Source organism: Gallinula chloropus (assembly GCF_964237585.1).
Source record: "Gallinula chloropus genome assembly, chromosome: 4".
Taxonomy (NCBI): Eukaryota; Metazoa; Chordata; class Aves; order Gruiformes; family Rallidae; genus Gallinula; species Gallinula chloropus.
The window spans coordinates 84,927,730-84,940,298 of NC_140088.1; the positions used below are offsets into that span (position 1 = coordinate 84,927,730).

Sequence of the window (12,569 nt, forward strand, 5' to 3'; positions counted from 1 at the left end):
TGACTAATTAGCTAAAACATTTCTTTTGATTATGGCTGTATTTCCATTAGTCTCCAATTTCCAGTTTCAATTTATTATACCATTTCTGAAAAGGAAAATAACCAGCACACAGTGGTTTGAAAGGCCACACCGAAGGGACCTCAGAACCAAGGCCAGACTAGATCAGTCAGAAAGATACAACCACAAAGCAAGTCAAAACAAGTAAAAACCAAAATATTTTCCTCCTCGCTCACAGAACTAGGGCTGAGCCTGCAAACAGTTTCATATCTAATTGGAGGCAATCATCCAAGGGGGGAGAGGGTGGGAAGGGGGCAAAGTTTGTTGTCCTCCTTCAGCTGCAAGTTCCTGTGGCATCTTTTTGTGCCAACACATTTTGTGATTTGGCTAAAAATTAAATCCAGGAAAATGCATAGATTAGTTCCCTGCTCTGGCTCATTGCAGAGTCACAGGGCATTGCTACCACCAAAAGGGAATCACTAGGTTGGAAAAGACCTTTGAGATCATTCAGGCCAACTATACCTGTCCTCTACTAAACCACATCCCTGGGCACCTCATCTACCTGTCTTTTAAATACATGCAGGGTCAGTGACTCAACCACTTCCCCAGGCAGCCTGTCCCAATACCAGATAATCCTTTTGGTGAAGAACTTTTTCCTAATGTCTGTCTTAATCTGACCCTGCCCTGGCACAGCTTGAAGCCATCCTCCCTCATCCTATCACCTGTCACTTGGGTGAACAGACCATCTCCCATCTCTCTGGAACCTCCTTTTGGATAGTTGTAGGCAGCAACAGATCCCCCCCTCAGCCTCCTCTTCTCCACACTAAACAACCCCCAGTTCCCTCAACTGCTCCTGGCTCCACTTGGCAGGACACCAGCATCAGATCAGCCTAAAGTGATTACTGGTCTACAAGACAGAGCCCATCTGCCTGGCACTGGCTCTGCAGAGATCAATGCAAACCTGATTTTTAATGAAATCAGCTTCCTCTAGCTAGCTTAGTTTCCTGCATTTTTACCATACTAAACCAGCTTACTATGTGAGACAGCTAGTTTCAGGCCAGCTCAGAGCCTGGCTAACTTTGACAGAATCACAGAACTGTAGGGGTTGGAAGGGACCTCCAGAGATCCAACACCCCCTCCCCCCCAGCTCCTGCGAAAGCAGGTTCCCTAGGACAGATCACACATGTTGGCATCCAGACAGGGCTGGAATCTCTCCAGAGATGGAGACTCCACACCCCCTGGGCAGCCTGTCCCAGGGCTCTGGCACCCTCACTGGGGAAAAGTTCTTCCCCATGTTGGTGTGGAACTTCCTGTGCTCCAACTTGCAGCCATTGCCCCTTGTCCTGTCCCCACAGAGCACTGAAAAGGGGCTGGCCATTTCCCCCTGCATCCCATCCTTAAGATATTTATAAACATTGATTAGGTCCCCCCTTAGTCTCCTTCTCTCCAGGCTGAACAGCCCCAGCTCACTCAGCCTTTCCTCACAGGGGAGATGCTCCAGGCCCTTCATTATCTGGACTCTCTCCAGGACATCCCTGAGTTTCTTATCCCAGGGAGCCCAGAACTCACAACACTCCAGGTGGGGCCTGACCAGGGCAGAGCAGAGGAGGGGATTCCCTCCTCTAACCTGCTGGCCACATTCCCTTTAATGCCCCCCAGGACTCCACCGGCCTTCTTAACCACCAGAGCACAACCTGCCCGGGGCAAACACGCTCGGGCTCAGGCCCGGCCGGCCTTTCTTCAGCTGCCCGACGCGCGGCCGAGCCAGGCTGCCTCCGCCTGACTCCCTGCCCAGGCACCGCCGACCCCAAGGCGCAGTAGGAGCTACTCGGAGGCCTGCCCGGCGCCGAGCCGCTGCGAACACACACCCGCGGGGCACCCTGTGTTGCCGCCGAGGGTGCTGCCCAGAGAGCCGCCTCAGCGGCCGCTCCCCAGCGGCTCCGCCTCACAGCCCCGCAGCCTCCCTCACCGACCGCCCGCGCCCCGCCGCCAGGCCCCCTCCTCCCCGCGCGGGCTGCCCTTCACCGCGCCGCACCCGCCTCAGCACCTTCTTGCTGCAGGCACACATCGGCCAGCCCGCGCTTAGGGGACCTCGCGGTGGGGTGGAGTTTGCCCGGTGCCGCCCCCTCCCCTCCCCACCACACACACGCGTGAGGCCGGTGGGGGCGGGGCAGGCCCGGCGCTGCGGGAGGGCCGGAGGATGGACGTGGTGCTGCTGGCCGCCCTTGCTGTGCTCCTCGCCGTCCTCCTCTTCTTCGCCACCCGCCGTCGTGGCGAGGAGAAGGCAGGTGGGTCAACGGCCTGGCCTGGCCGGGCCTTCCCTCCCTATTCCCCCCGCCCCGTTCCGGCGGGGCGCGCTCGGCCGGGCCCGCCCCTCCGCTGAGGGGGCGCGCGGGGGAGGGGCGGGGGCCTCCCGAGGGGCGCGTCTCCATGGAAACCGCGGGGGGGGGGCGCCTCGCCTCAGGCCTTCCCCTCCTCTTCTCTCCCCCCCCCGCCGCGGCGGGGGTGGCCGGTGGTTCCCCCGGGCTCCCTGGCGTCCTGCCCTTCCTTTCGCCCGCCGGGGCCGCCCGTCAGGCCCTGGGGTAGCAGCCCCGGCCGGCGGCGGGGTCTGTCTCGGCGGGGTTTGTCTCGGTGGGGTGGCCCCCGGCCCTGGTTCCCGGCCCGGGGCGCTCGCAGGGTGAGGGACGCCGGGTTTGAAGTGTGAGAGGGTTCCCGCTCTCGGGCTGGGCGGTGGGAGGAGAGGTGTCCTGTCCCTGAGGACCCTCCTGCAAGCGGGGAGGGAGGTGCCAGCCCAGCCTGGCTGACGGGCGGCTCTTCGCCCCGCTCCTCCCTGGCACATCCCGGGCTGCGGGCGGTTGGCGTGACTGTCAGACACCAGACCTGAAAGACAGGCCGGCCCTTCTCCTGCCTCTGAAATCGCCCGCTACTTCTCCTTTTCCACCCGGCCCGAGGCTGCGAGGGGTTGCTGGCCACGCCGGGTTTAGGCGCAGCCCCGTCCTGGGAGCAGGTAGATGATGCGGCACTTCCAGCCCTCCCTCAAACGGCCGGTGTTTTACTGCTGACCAGCAGCTTGCAGTGGCGTGGAACTGACCTTGTGTGGGTGCCAGCTGAATGTTACGGGAAGAAGTCAGGCTTGCTGGAGGACTTAGCAGCCTCCTTGTGTTTTCAGAGTAGAAGGAAAGCTTCTTTAGCTGTGGGTCTCAAATTCAGGGGTAACACTGAAGCCTTTGCCCAGCGTTAATGACACTCCTTCCAGGAGTTGTGGTGTTTTGGGGTTGGGGGTTTTGAGGCAGGGATATAACTTTGATATTTGTCTTTTTTTTAAGAGACAAAAAGCCAGAACACCTCTAATATAGACATAGTCATCCTGGTGCTGGTAAGGACTTTGTGTTAAAAGCAAGTTTTGCTGATAGTAATCAAGTTTTCCAAATGTTTCTCTCACCACAACTTTCCTTGTATAGACCTGGTCTGAATCTCAGTTTCATCAGATTCCCAGTGACTTAGACCTGAGCTTTTGGTGAAGGTGGGATGCATGACCTAAAGAATTGAGACTGCTGGAAATACATAATTTCCCAAACTTGACTTATATCACAACTTAGGTAAATCATTTGCTGTAGGGCTTCAGAGGATATCTTTTCCATTTCTTATAAAAGTACAAACTTTTAGCTAACTTGAAGCCCAACTGTTAATCTTAAATGGTCTGAATTCTCAAAAAGCTTAAATATTGATTTGGAGCAGCTTGGTTAAAGTTAATTAACATTCAAGATAATTTAATCATTTTGAAGCCTATTTTTTGGTGGCATCTTTCAGACTCTTAAACACTGGTCTTGCTTTTTTTTTTGCTGTGGTTTTAAGATCATTTCTACCTTAATGTATTGATTCCTGATGACTTTTTTCTCCTTTAACAACAAATTATTTTTCAGAACTGCTGGGGCTGTGGTGTATTTAATATCTGCAAAATTTGGTCTTAAACAGGAATATCACAGAATCACAAGATTGGAAAAGACCTTTGAAGATCATCAAGTCCAGCTGTTCCCATCCTAAGCTAAACCATATCCCTAAGTACCTCATCTACCCTTTTTTTGAACACATCCAGGGAAGGTGACTCAACCCCATCCCTGGGCAGCCTTTGCTTACCTTTTCCTTTTTCTTACGTGGAAAATGGGAGCTGCTACAATTCTGCTAGAAAATCTGATGTCTCATGGAAGGGACTTGGGACCAGGGACACTTGACCTAGAGAACTAATTGGTAGTTCTCAAGTTTTTCATTTTTCTTTGGTGTTTGAGGATTGAAGCAGCAGCTTCTCTTCACCTTCTCTCTCAGAGAACTGCCCTTATGTGAATGTTCAAGCCTTAGCTGTTATAGATTATAAAGTGAGCTAAGGCTCACAGGTGGTAAACCCCCTCACTTTTTATTTCCTTTGAGAGGTCATTTGGAGCAGCAAGAATGTTTCTGGAAAGATCATGCCTGGACTTGTTATGCTGAAACTAGAGAGAAAAACAAAGCAGCACTGCTGCTGTTTACACACAGTTGGCATATCTCGTTGTGAACAAGCCCTAATGTGATAAGCTGTAGTAGGCAGACTCACCCCAGGAAGCCAAGCGTGCTTCCACCTGCTGTATCTTCAATCCCTCTCTCACTGAATTTCACAGGTGGGGTTAGCATGAAGGTAGAAGATGCTGGATGCTGCCAGCGTGGTGAGAAGTGCCACTAAGGTGTGAGGCTGCAGTAGGTGGAGCTCTCTCCGCGTCGGTGCAGAAACAGGGGAGCTAATGAACCAGGAGCTGTGTCTTGCTGGACTGCTGTGAAACCTGCCAGCCCAGGTGTTACCCCAATGGACTTGCTCATCTGATAGAACTGAAGATAATGTGCCCTGATAGGCAAATGTCTTTGCTCTGAGCGAGTGGAAATTTACTAAGCTTTGTAAAGGAGCAGATTTCTACCTGGGGGATGTAAAATTATGTCCTAGGAAGTCTGGGCTCTGAAGGGTTTCATAGTATTTGTTGCGGTGGTATAACAGCAGTGGTATAACTTTGCCTCCAACCCAAAAAGGGTTCTGCTTTCAGAGCTGTGCTTTCTTTGTGGGAAGAAGACAGTGCAGCCAGAGCCTCACAGTTGCTGCTGACGGGTCAGATGAAATAATCTCTGTTGCTGCCTCTGCTCTGCTGATGTTTCTGGAAGGCAGAAGCAGAGCTGCTCTCTCAGCACAGCAGTAACCCAGAAGAAAAGTGCTATTACCTGGTTTCTGAAAGACTTGAGTCAGAAACTGGAGAGCCTAAAGCTTAAACTACAAACTGTCCCTCTTCCAGACATCTGTTTAATTGTTGTTGTTTGTATTGCCTGTTAATTTGGAGACTTTATCTAATGATTTTCTTCTGGTCTGCCATTCTGCAAACTTTGAGCAACTCTTAGGTCTGTCTCACCTATATGGTGTCGGGCCTTATGTTTTGCTCTGATGTCTCTATATCAAGTCTAATTAGTCCTTGTGTGACTAATCTCTGTATGAACTGGCTAGCTTGGGGTGCCACTTACATCTCAGACCTCTGCAGCTACAGAAAAATGAAGAGATGCACTCAGATAAGTGCAGTGCTGCATGAGGAGGTGAAAAAAACACAAGGCTGGACCCTGGAGAAAATTATTCTTGACCTCAAATCTGATAGTCAATCCACTTCCATGAATAAGAGCAAGGAGGGGTTTCAGTGTATCCTGTGTGTTCTTTGAAGCCATCAATCACACCCCTCAGTGTGCTGCTCTAGTCAATCTATGACACTTCCAGTTCAGAGGGAGAGAGATACTGGAATAAATTATATGTCTTGAAACACAGACAAATTGTTGACCCCTGAAAAACCAGCCAGGTTCAAGTGTGCTAAAGGCAGAGTAGATGTTTCTTTTTTCTTTTCCCCCTCACAAAGGATGGGAAGAAGTGAAAGGACTAGGATCCATGTTATTCAGATGACTGTCCAGCTGAATGCCTTGCAAACAAGCTGTACAGGAGGGGGCAGGGGGGGAAGCTGTATTAAAATGTATATTTTCTTACTAAATGAGAATCCATAGTGTTCAGGTGACTTCAGTTGTTTGAAAGTTTTGGAGATCTGACCAAAGTATTGTCCAACAAATGCCTTGTGTGTTTGACCATGATATGGCTCAGGTTTAATGGGGTTTTTTACTGCTTGCTGAGCCCTGGTAACGTGGGTCAACTTTGAGGAATTACCATGTCTCCTGTAGATAATTAAATTAAGAAAAGAGGATAGCTTGGTTTGCATGTTTGTCTCTGGTGAGGCTTAAGCACCTCAGTTTGAAATGAATATGTGGCTTATAAATAGATTCCTCTTTCACAAAATGCAAAACAGTCTCTGTTTCACAGGACAATGGGAGCCAAAAGCTAACCCCAGAATGAATGGGTGCTAGACCTGCATAGCCAACACGCTGTGCAGGACCACCCTTGGGAGCTGCTGAGACAGACACACTGAAGCTGTCAGGTGAAAGGATGCTAAGGTTTGAATGCCAGTGTATCTCAGGAAATTACTAAGATAAAATACTGCATTGGCATAAAGAGTGGCTTTGCAAATCAAGTGTTTTAGACACAGCAGCGTCCCAATAAGTGATCTGCTGCTCTGCCTTTGTGGTCTAATGCTTTTCTATAGCATTCAAAATAAGCATTTTCCTGCTATAAATAAGACTTGGCAAGTCTTGAAGCCAAATGATCAGATAGATCCCTGGAGCCTATGCTCTGAAACTTATCACAGACTTGTCTTGGTGCACAGATAAAAGGAGTGGATGAAAACAAGACTGTGGCAGCAGTGTCACAGTGCAGTGACTCAAATCAAAATGTCATGGTGTGTGTTGGTGCTGGAGGTGGCTGGGGGGCTGCTAACTGGTGTTGCAGTGATCTTGAACTGCCACTGGCTTTGGCCAAATACTTGCCCAGGTTGCTCTGCTCTGCAGCCTGTGCTGAGCTCAGTGCTGCTGCAGCTGTATTGTTATCAGTACCAAAGTTAGCTGCTTTGAAGCTACTTGAGATAGACTGAGATGAGCTGCAAGCACACCTTTGATCATCATGTAGATGTAGTCATAATGAATCTTCTTGTCTGATCATAGGTATGCTAATAGTAGGGTTTTTAGGAAGGCATTGTTTGGAGCAGGGGATGCTGGAGGCTTGGCAGAGTGTGGAAAGCATTTTGTGCTCCTGCTGGGACACAATACAAATATGGCAAAGCACCAAAAAAAGTGCCTTGAGTTGAAGTAAAGGAGTAGTTCTGCAGCTTTCCATGAGGCCATTTGAATATTTACCTGAATTAAGGCACAGTAGTTAATACTTGGCAGGATTGAGCAAGTAACAACATACACTAATACCAGTTGTGCTTATCAGTGGAATATGCAAAGCAGGTATTAAGGTTGATGATATTTTACCATTACCTGATTGTTTTGGCATGACTACAGTAGTTGATAGCCACAGGACCACGGGGGTCTCAAAGGAAAAACTGGCAGAGGGTTTTCTGGGGAGGATTTCTGGAATGAGCCCACTGGTCTGTTGCTTCCTCCCATGCTGCCTCACAGCTGTTCCTCTGTTCTGATACTCCTCATTTGTCAGATCTTAATTAGTAACTGTGGCATGTGCAGAGAGGATGGCAGTGGGAGCTGCAGTGACCTTTGGTGTTCTGTCTTCCCCTACATGTGTTTGTTGGGAGACCTGCAGTTTAAATCAGCAGGGTAGCATGAAGTTACCCTGTGTGTCGTTTGGCTTTCATTTGTAGGCCTTGTTTGCTATTCAGGTTTTGTTTCTGGTGTAATGATTTACATATTCTGTTCAGAAACAGGCGTGCTTGGAGCTTGGCATTCAGATGAATCTGCTTCTAAGTTACACAAGCACTAAGTAACAAATTTTAAAACCCAGAACACTTTAGAAGGGGGATAAAAGTCATTCTGAATCTTTGTCTTTTGGTAACTCAGAAATTATTACACTGCTAGTCCTGCCAGATGAAAAGAGTTGTTTTCTGGCAGCAGGGAAAAGCAGATTATCACTTGAGGTTAAATAAGAACATCTTTGGAGCACTTGGAAGATGGGGGTGTCTATTTTGTAGTGTGGTCTTTTTTTTTTAAGGGCTCTGTCAGATGAAATAACATTAGCAGTGGATAGCTGCAGCTTTCTCTTTACGGTGCTCTATACACTCTTGCAAAAGAGATTGCTGTCAGGATAAAATTTCCATTGCACAAAGCAACTGACAAGGTTCCAGTGCATGATTTTCCCTTCATCATGGGAGAGCAGGATTGTATCTGCTGCCAAGGCCCAGCCATGGCCGCACAGGAGAACCATGTGAGAGCGGGGAGGCAATTCTCCCCTTTGGTAATCGCACTGCTGGTTGCAAAAGTGGACTGGCAAAAGGACAGCTGCAGGGAGCAGCAGTGACAAACCTCCCATCAGTTCTATTTCCCTTTTGCAGCTGAAGAGGAACACCAGGAAAATGTGGCAGCAGCGGCCAGGCCTCGGCTCCCCGCCGAAGAGCGGGGAGATGGGATGCCGAGGCGCCGGAGGAACATGGGGAACCGGATGATGGCCCAGAGGAGAGCGCAGCAGGTGGAGGACTTGGTGGAAGGTAACGTGAGCTTCAGTTCCTCTTGCAGGCATTGAAACAGACCTTAAAAGCAGACATTAGGGTTGGTGCAGGGGTGCAGTCGGCCCCTGAAGAGAGTTATTCAGTTTTGCCGACTGTGAATTATTTACAGCTTGACTGTGATCTGTTTGGCTGTCCAGTTTCTCTCCATACTTTATCACTTCCTTCTAGATACCAGTTACCAGGAACTGAAGTGTCTACCTCCTCCTGTGGTGCACTGTGGCAGTTTGTTGTGCCAACAGCGCATCACAACATATTCTTTGCTTACTTCCCAGAACCTGCCTTTTGTATTTCCTGCTTAGTCATAGAATCATAGAATGCATTAGGTTGGAAGAGACCTTTAAAGGTCATCTGGTCCAGCCCCCCTGCAGTAAGCAGGGACACCTTTAACTAGGTCAGGTTGCTCAGAGCCCCAGCATCAACCTTGAATGCCTCCAGGATGGGGCCTCCACCACCTCTCTGGGCAACCTATTCCAGTGATCCACCACACTCGTATTGAAGAATTTTTTCCTAATATCCAACCTAAATCTCCCCTTTTCTAGTTTAAACCATTGCCCCTCGTCCTACTGCTACCTGCTCTCATGAACAATTCTCCCCCAGCTTTCTTATAGGCACCTTGCAGTTACTTGAAGGCCCCTATAAGGTCCCACAGAGCCTTCTCTTCTCCAAGCTGAAGAACCCAAACAGCTGGTTAAACTTGTGTGAACAGTATCCACACCTTGCACTAGAATAATAAGCTGTAGTAAAATATTGCCTTCTTGCAAATCGGTGGGAGGTATTCTTTCCCCAGTGTAATCTCTGCAAAATCTGGAGTTTTCATTCCAAGAAGCCATCCAGATGGTGATCAGAATCAAGCCAATTAGATGGACATCACCACCACCACAGACTGCAGCATTTTGTCTTACTGCCAGCAGGTTGTTGACAAGTCCTCTGTTCCTGTGCTAGATCTACAGTTAATAGCTATACTTCCCTAGTGTGGTTGTAAACAAGAATGTGGTGATAAATGACATCTTCCTACACCCTGTAAACCTTGCTCCCTTTTCTGGTGAAACTTCACACATTATTATCTTCATTACTACAGAGACAATATCACTATGATTCACCTAACTGGATTTCTTCTGCTTTCAGATTGTGGGTTCAGTGTTCGGGGTTTCTGTGGGCTTTGCTTCACCTGAGTTTTCAGGGGAAATTAGGGTGTCTTTTTGGCCTGCAGTAGGTGAGAAACAGTGAGCACATGTCTGCACGATGCCTTGGGCTAGTTGCACTTTCTTCAGCTTTTCTTGTCTTGCAGTTTGTAGAAAGCATTTCACACTCAATGTTGGCAGGTAAACATGCTCCTTCAAGCTAACTGTGTTCAACCATTTCATAAATGGAAAATTGACAGGCCTGAACTTTTCAACTGTGGTTATTTCTTTTCATGTGATAACATCCTGGAAAGCAAATTGAATCTAAAATTTTTTTTGCCTAAAACTCCAGACATCAAAAGTTCGAATGCCACAGTGAGGCTGTCAAAGCAAATAGCCTATCTTACTTTGTCACTTTAGCAATAGAAGAATCTGTGTCATTGGGCTTTATAAATAATTCTTTTGCAGTTTACTGTACATCAGATGGAAGTGCTGTGGTACTTGTATGAAGTTTTCTTTGAAATTCCCTGTTTGATTTGGGGCTTTTAATTTCTTTTCCACATTAAAGCGAGTTCTTGTTCCTTGCTTCTGTTTTGTGCTTCTGTGTAGTTTTGCTCAGACTCTGGCTTGGTCTTTCCAAGTGCCTAAGCATGCAAATGGCAAAGCCTTTGGAGACTGAGCATAGGCTTCAGCAGCATAGCTGTGGGGAGAAGCATCTGTCTGTCCCTGGTTCCTTAGCACAGAGGTGGCCGAATTACTTGGGATCAGTTCCCCTCTGTCATGGACTGGCCACATCTGTGCTGCAAAGCCCTCAGCCTGGCCCTGAGCTACCTGTATTAGTGTGGGGTGTGGGGTGGTTTTTTCCTCTTAGTAAAGGATGTGTTACATCCTTTGAAGCCAGCTCTGTGGGCATATAGCACGTGCCTGGAGTCGCTCTTGGGTTTGTCTCCTTTGTGCAAGGACCATGGGCACTTTCTCTGTGCCATTGCCATACAGAGCAGTTCCATCTTAATTACTGCTTCCATCTGAACCTGTTGAAGTAGCAAGTTATCCTCACAGCTGAAGTTTGTGCTGTAAGAATTAGTAGACTCACACAGTAAAGAGAGCCCAGAATGCATGCAGCAGTGTGCAGTCCCAGGCAGTGCAAAGACCAGCTGCAGCACCTGGGGCTGAAGAGCGAAGTGATTTGGCAACGTAGGCAGAAATGCTCAAAACAAGCCAATCTGGTTTCTTCAGTCTCGACTTGTAAAAGTTCTCGTTGCTTTAGAAGGCTTCTGAAGGTCTACAACTAAAGTGGATTTTGTTGTTGTTAAAACACTGTTAAATTTGTTAAAATGTTTTACTAATAAGTTTCTGTTTTGTGTGTGGAATTTCCACTCTGTGCCTGTGTGCAGCTTTGGGCAAAACTACCTGATGCTGCTCAGCATCTGTCTGACTTCTGCCACAGGTCAGTCAGTACAGGCATGCCACCAACCCATCCCTGTAAGACTGCTGGCCCTGAACTTAGGAGAGGCATGAGGATGCTCTGGCCATACCTATGTTACTGTTACAGGCATAGAAGTGGAGTCAGGTAGGAACTGCTCTAAGTATTCTGCCTGTTGGGAGCCAGTTCTGCTGACTCTAGGAAATGGTCTCAACACAGCACTTGCAGGCTTTGGAGCTGTGGTTAGCATGAGTATTTCTGGTTTCCATCTAACAATCAGATTTCAATTCTAGAATTAGAAAGAAAGCTTCAAGGGTAAAATAGTAGCCTACGTTTTTTGCTGGTTGGGCTAAGTTGTGCTGGCACTCAGATCTCTTGCAGAGTACTGGCAGGAGGGAACTGAAACAAATTGTGGCACTAGAATCAGAATCTTGATAACATTTAATTGTCCCTTCTGTAGTTGAAATCTTAATCTTACTTACTTGGGAGCCTGAATAATGAGTCATTTAATACAGGCAAGGATAGTCAATGATTGTTTTGAATACGCAAATCTACACCCATTGCCAGTGGAGCCAAACCAGGTTATGATTCTTCTCTTAGCTTGGTGGGATGGGCTGAGACACCTTAACTACTTGCAGATTGTCACAGGCAGCACTAAATGCCTCGACTTTCCTACCAGAATTGCAGCCCACACGGCGGACGTAGGTTCCTTATTCACGGGTTCCATGTGGGCTGCACTCTGCTGTGGGGGCAGGCCTGCTAGCTGCCTGCCTACGCTGTGTCGGTTTGCCTGAGTAATGTTTTTCAGTGGTTAGTTGAATACTCAAAGGAGGTCATCTGTTTGTGAGAATATCGACATCTATTAATATCCTCTGATGACCAAAGGTTGCTGGGGGAGACATTTTTCATTGGTAACAAAGTCATTCTCAAAATGACTGAGACCCCTGAGCTGTGACTTCTAGGCTAGCTGTAGAAAAACAGCTTTGCTTGGCTTCTGTTGCCCAGTTTAACTCTAGTTGTGACACTGCTGTCTTCTTCCACACAGCACAGCACAACCTAGGCCACTGTTGTCACAGTCCGTGTGCCTCGGAAGACATCTGCTCTGTGCATTCTAGCAGGGTCCCTGTGCCTTTCTCTCTGGAGTCTGGAAGGAGAATTCTGGATTCATGTGGTTAGGTTGCTTCTGATATCCCAGCTAGCAGACTTAGCTCTGCTGTATCTTCATTGAAATTCAACCCAGACTGAAGTGGCTTTGTGGGGCTTGCTACAGCCAACTTGAAAATAAACTAACTGCATGACACAAACATATGTGGATTTTGGGCATTAATCGTTCAGACCAAGAGGCAAAGCTGAGCAGTGGGAGGAAGAGGGGGAAAGGGGTTAAGCCAGACCCAGGTTGAGGGTTGTTTGGGG

At 48.3% G+C, this 12,569-nt stretch overlaps 1 protein-coding gene across 1 annotated transcript in view; it reads left to right on the forward strand.

Annotated features, from left to right (window-relative positions):
• The first annotated feature begins 2,140 nt into the window (after positions 1–2,140).
• Positions 2,141–12,569, forward strand: part of DDRGK1 (DDRGK domain containing 1) — a 38,559-nt gene continuing 28,130 nt past the window's right edge. Inside the window, exons 1-2 of the mRNA XM_084263070.1 lie at positions 2,141–2,285; positions 8,439–8,591. Coding sequence (XP_084119196.1) covers positions 2,198–2,285; positions 8,439–8,591 — 241 coding nt within the window. The 5' untranslated portion in view covers positions 2,141–2,197. The remainder of the gene's footprint in view (positions 2,286–8,438; positions 8,592–12,569) is intronic.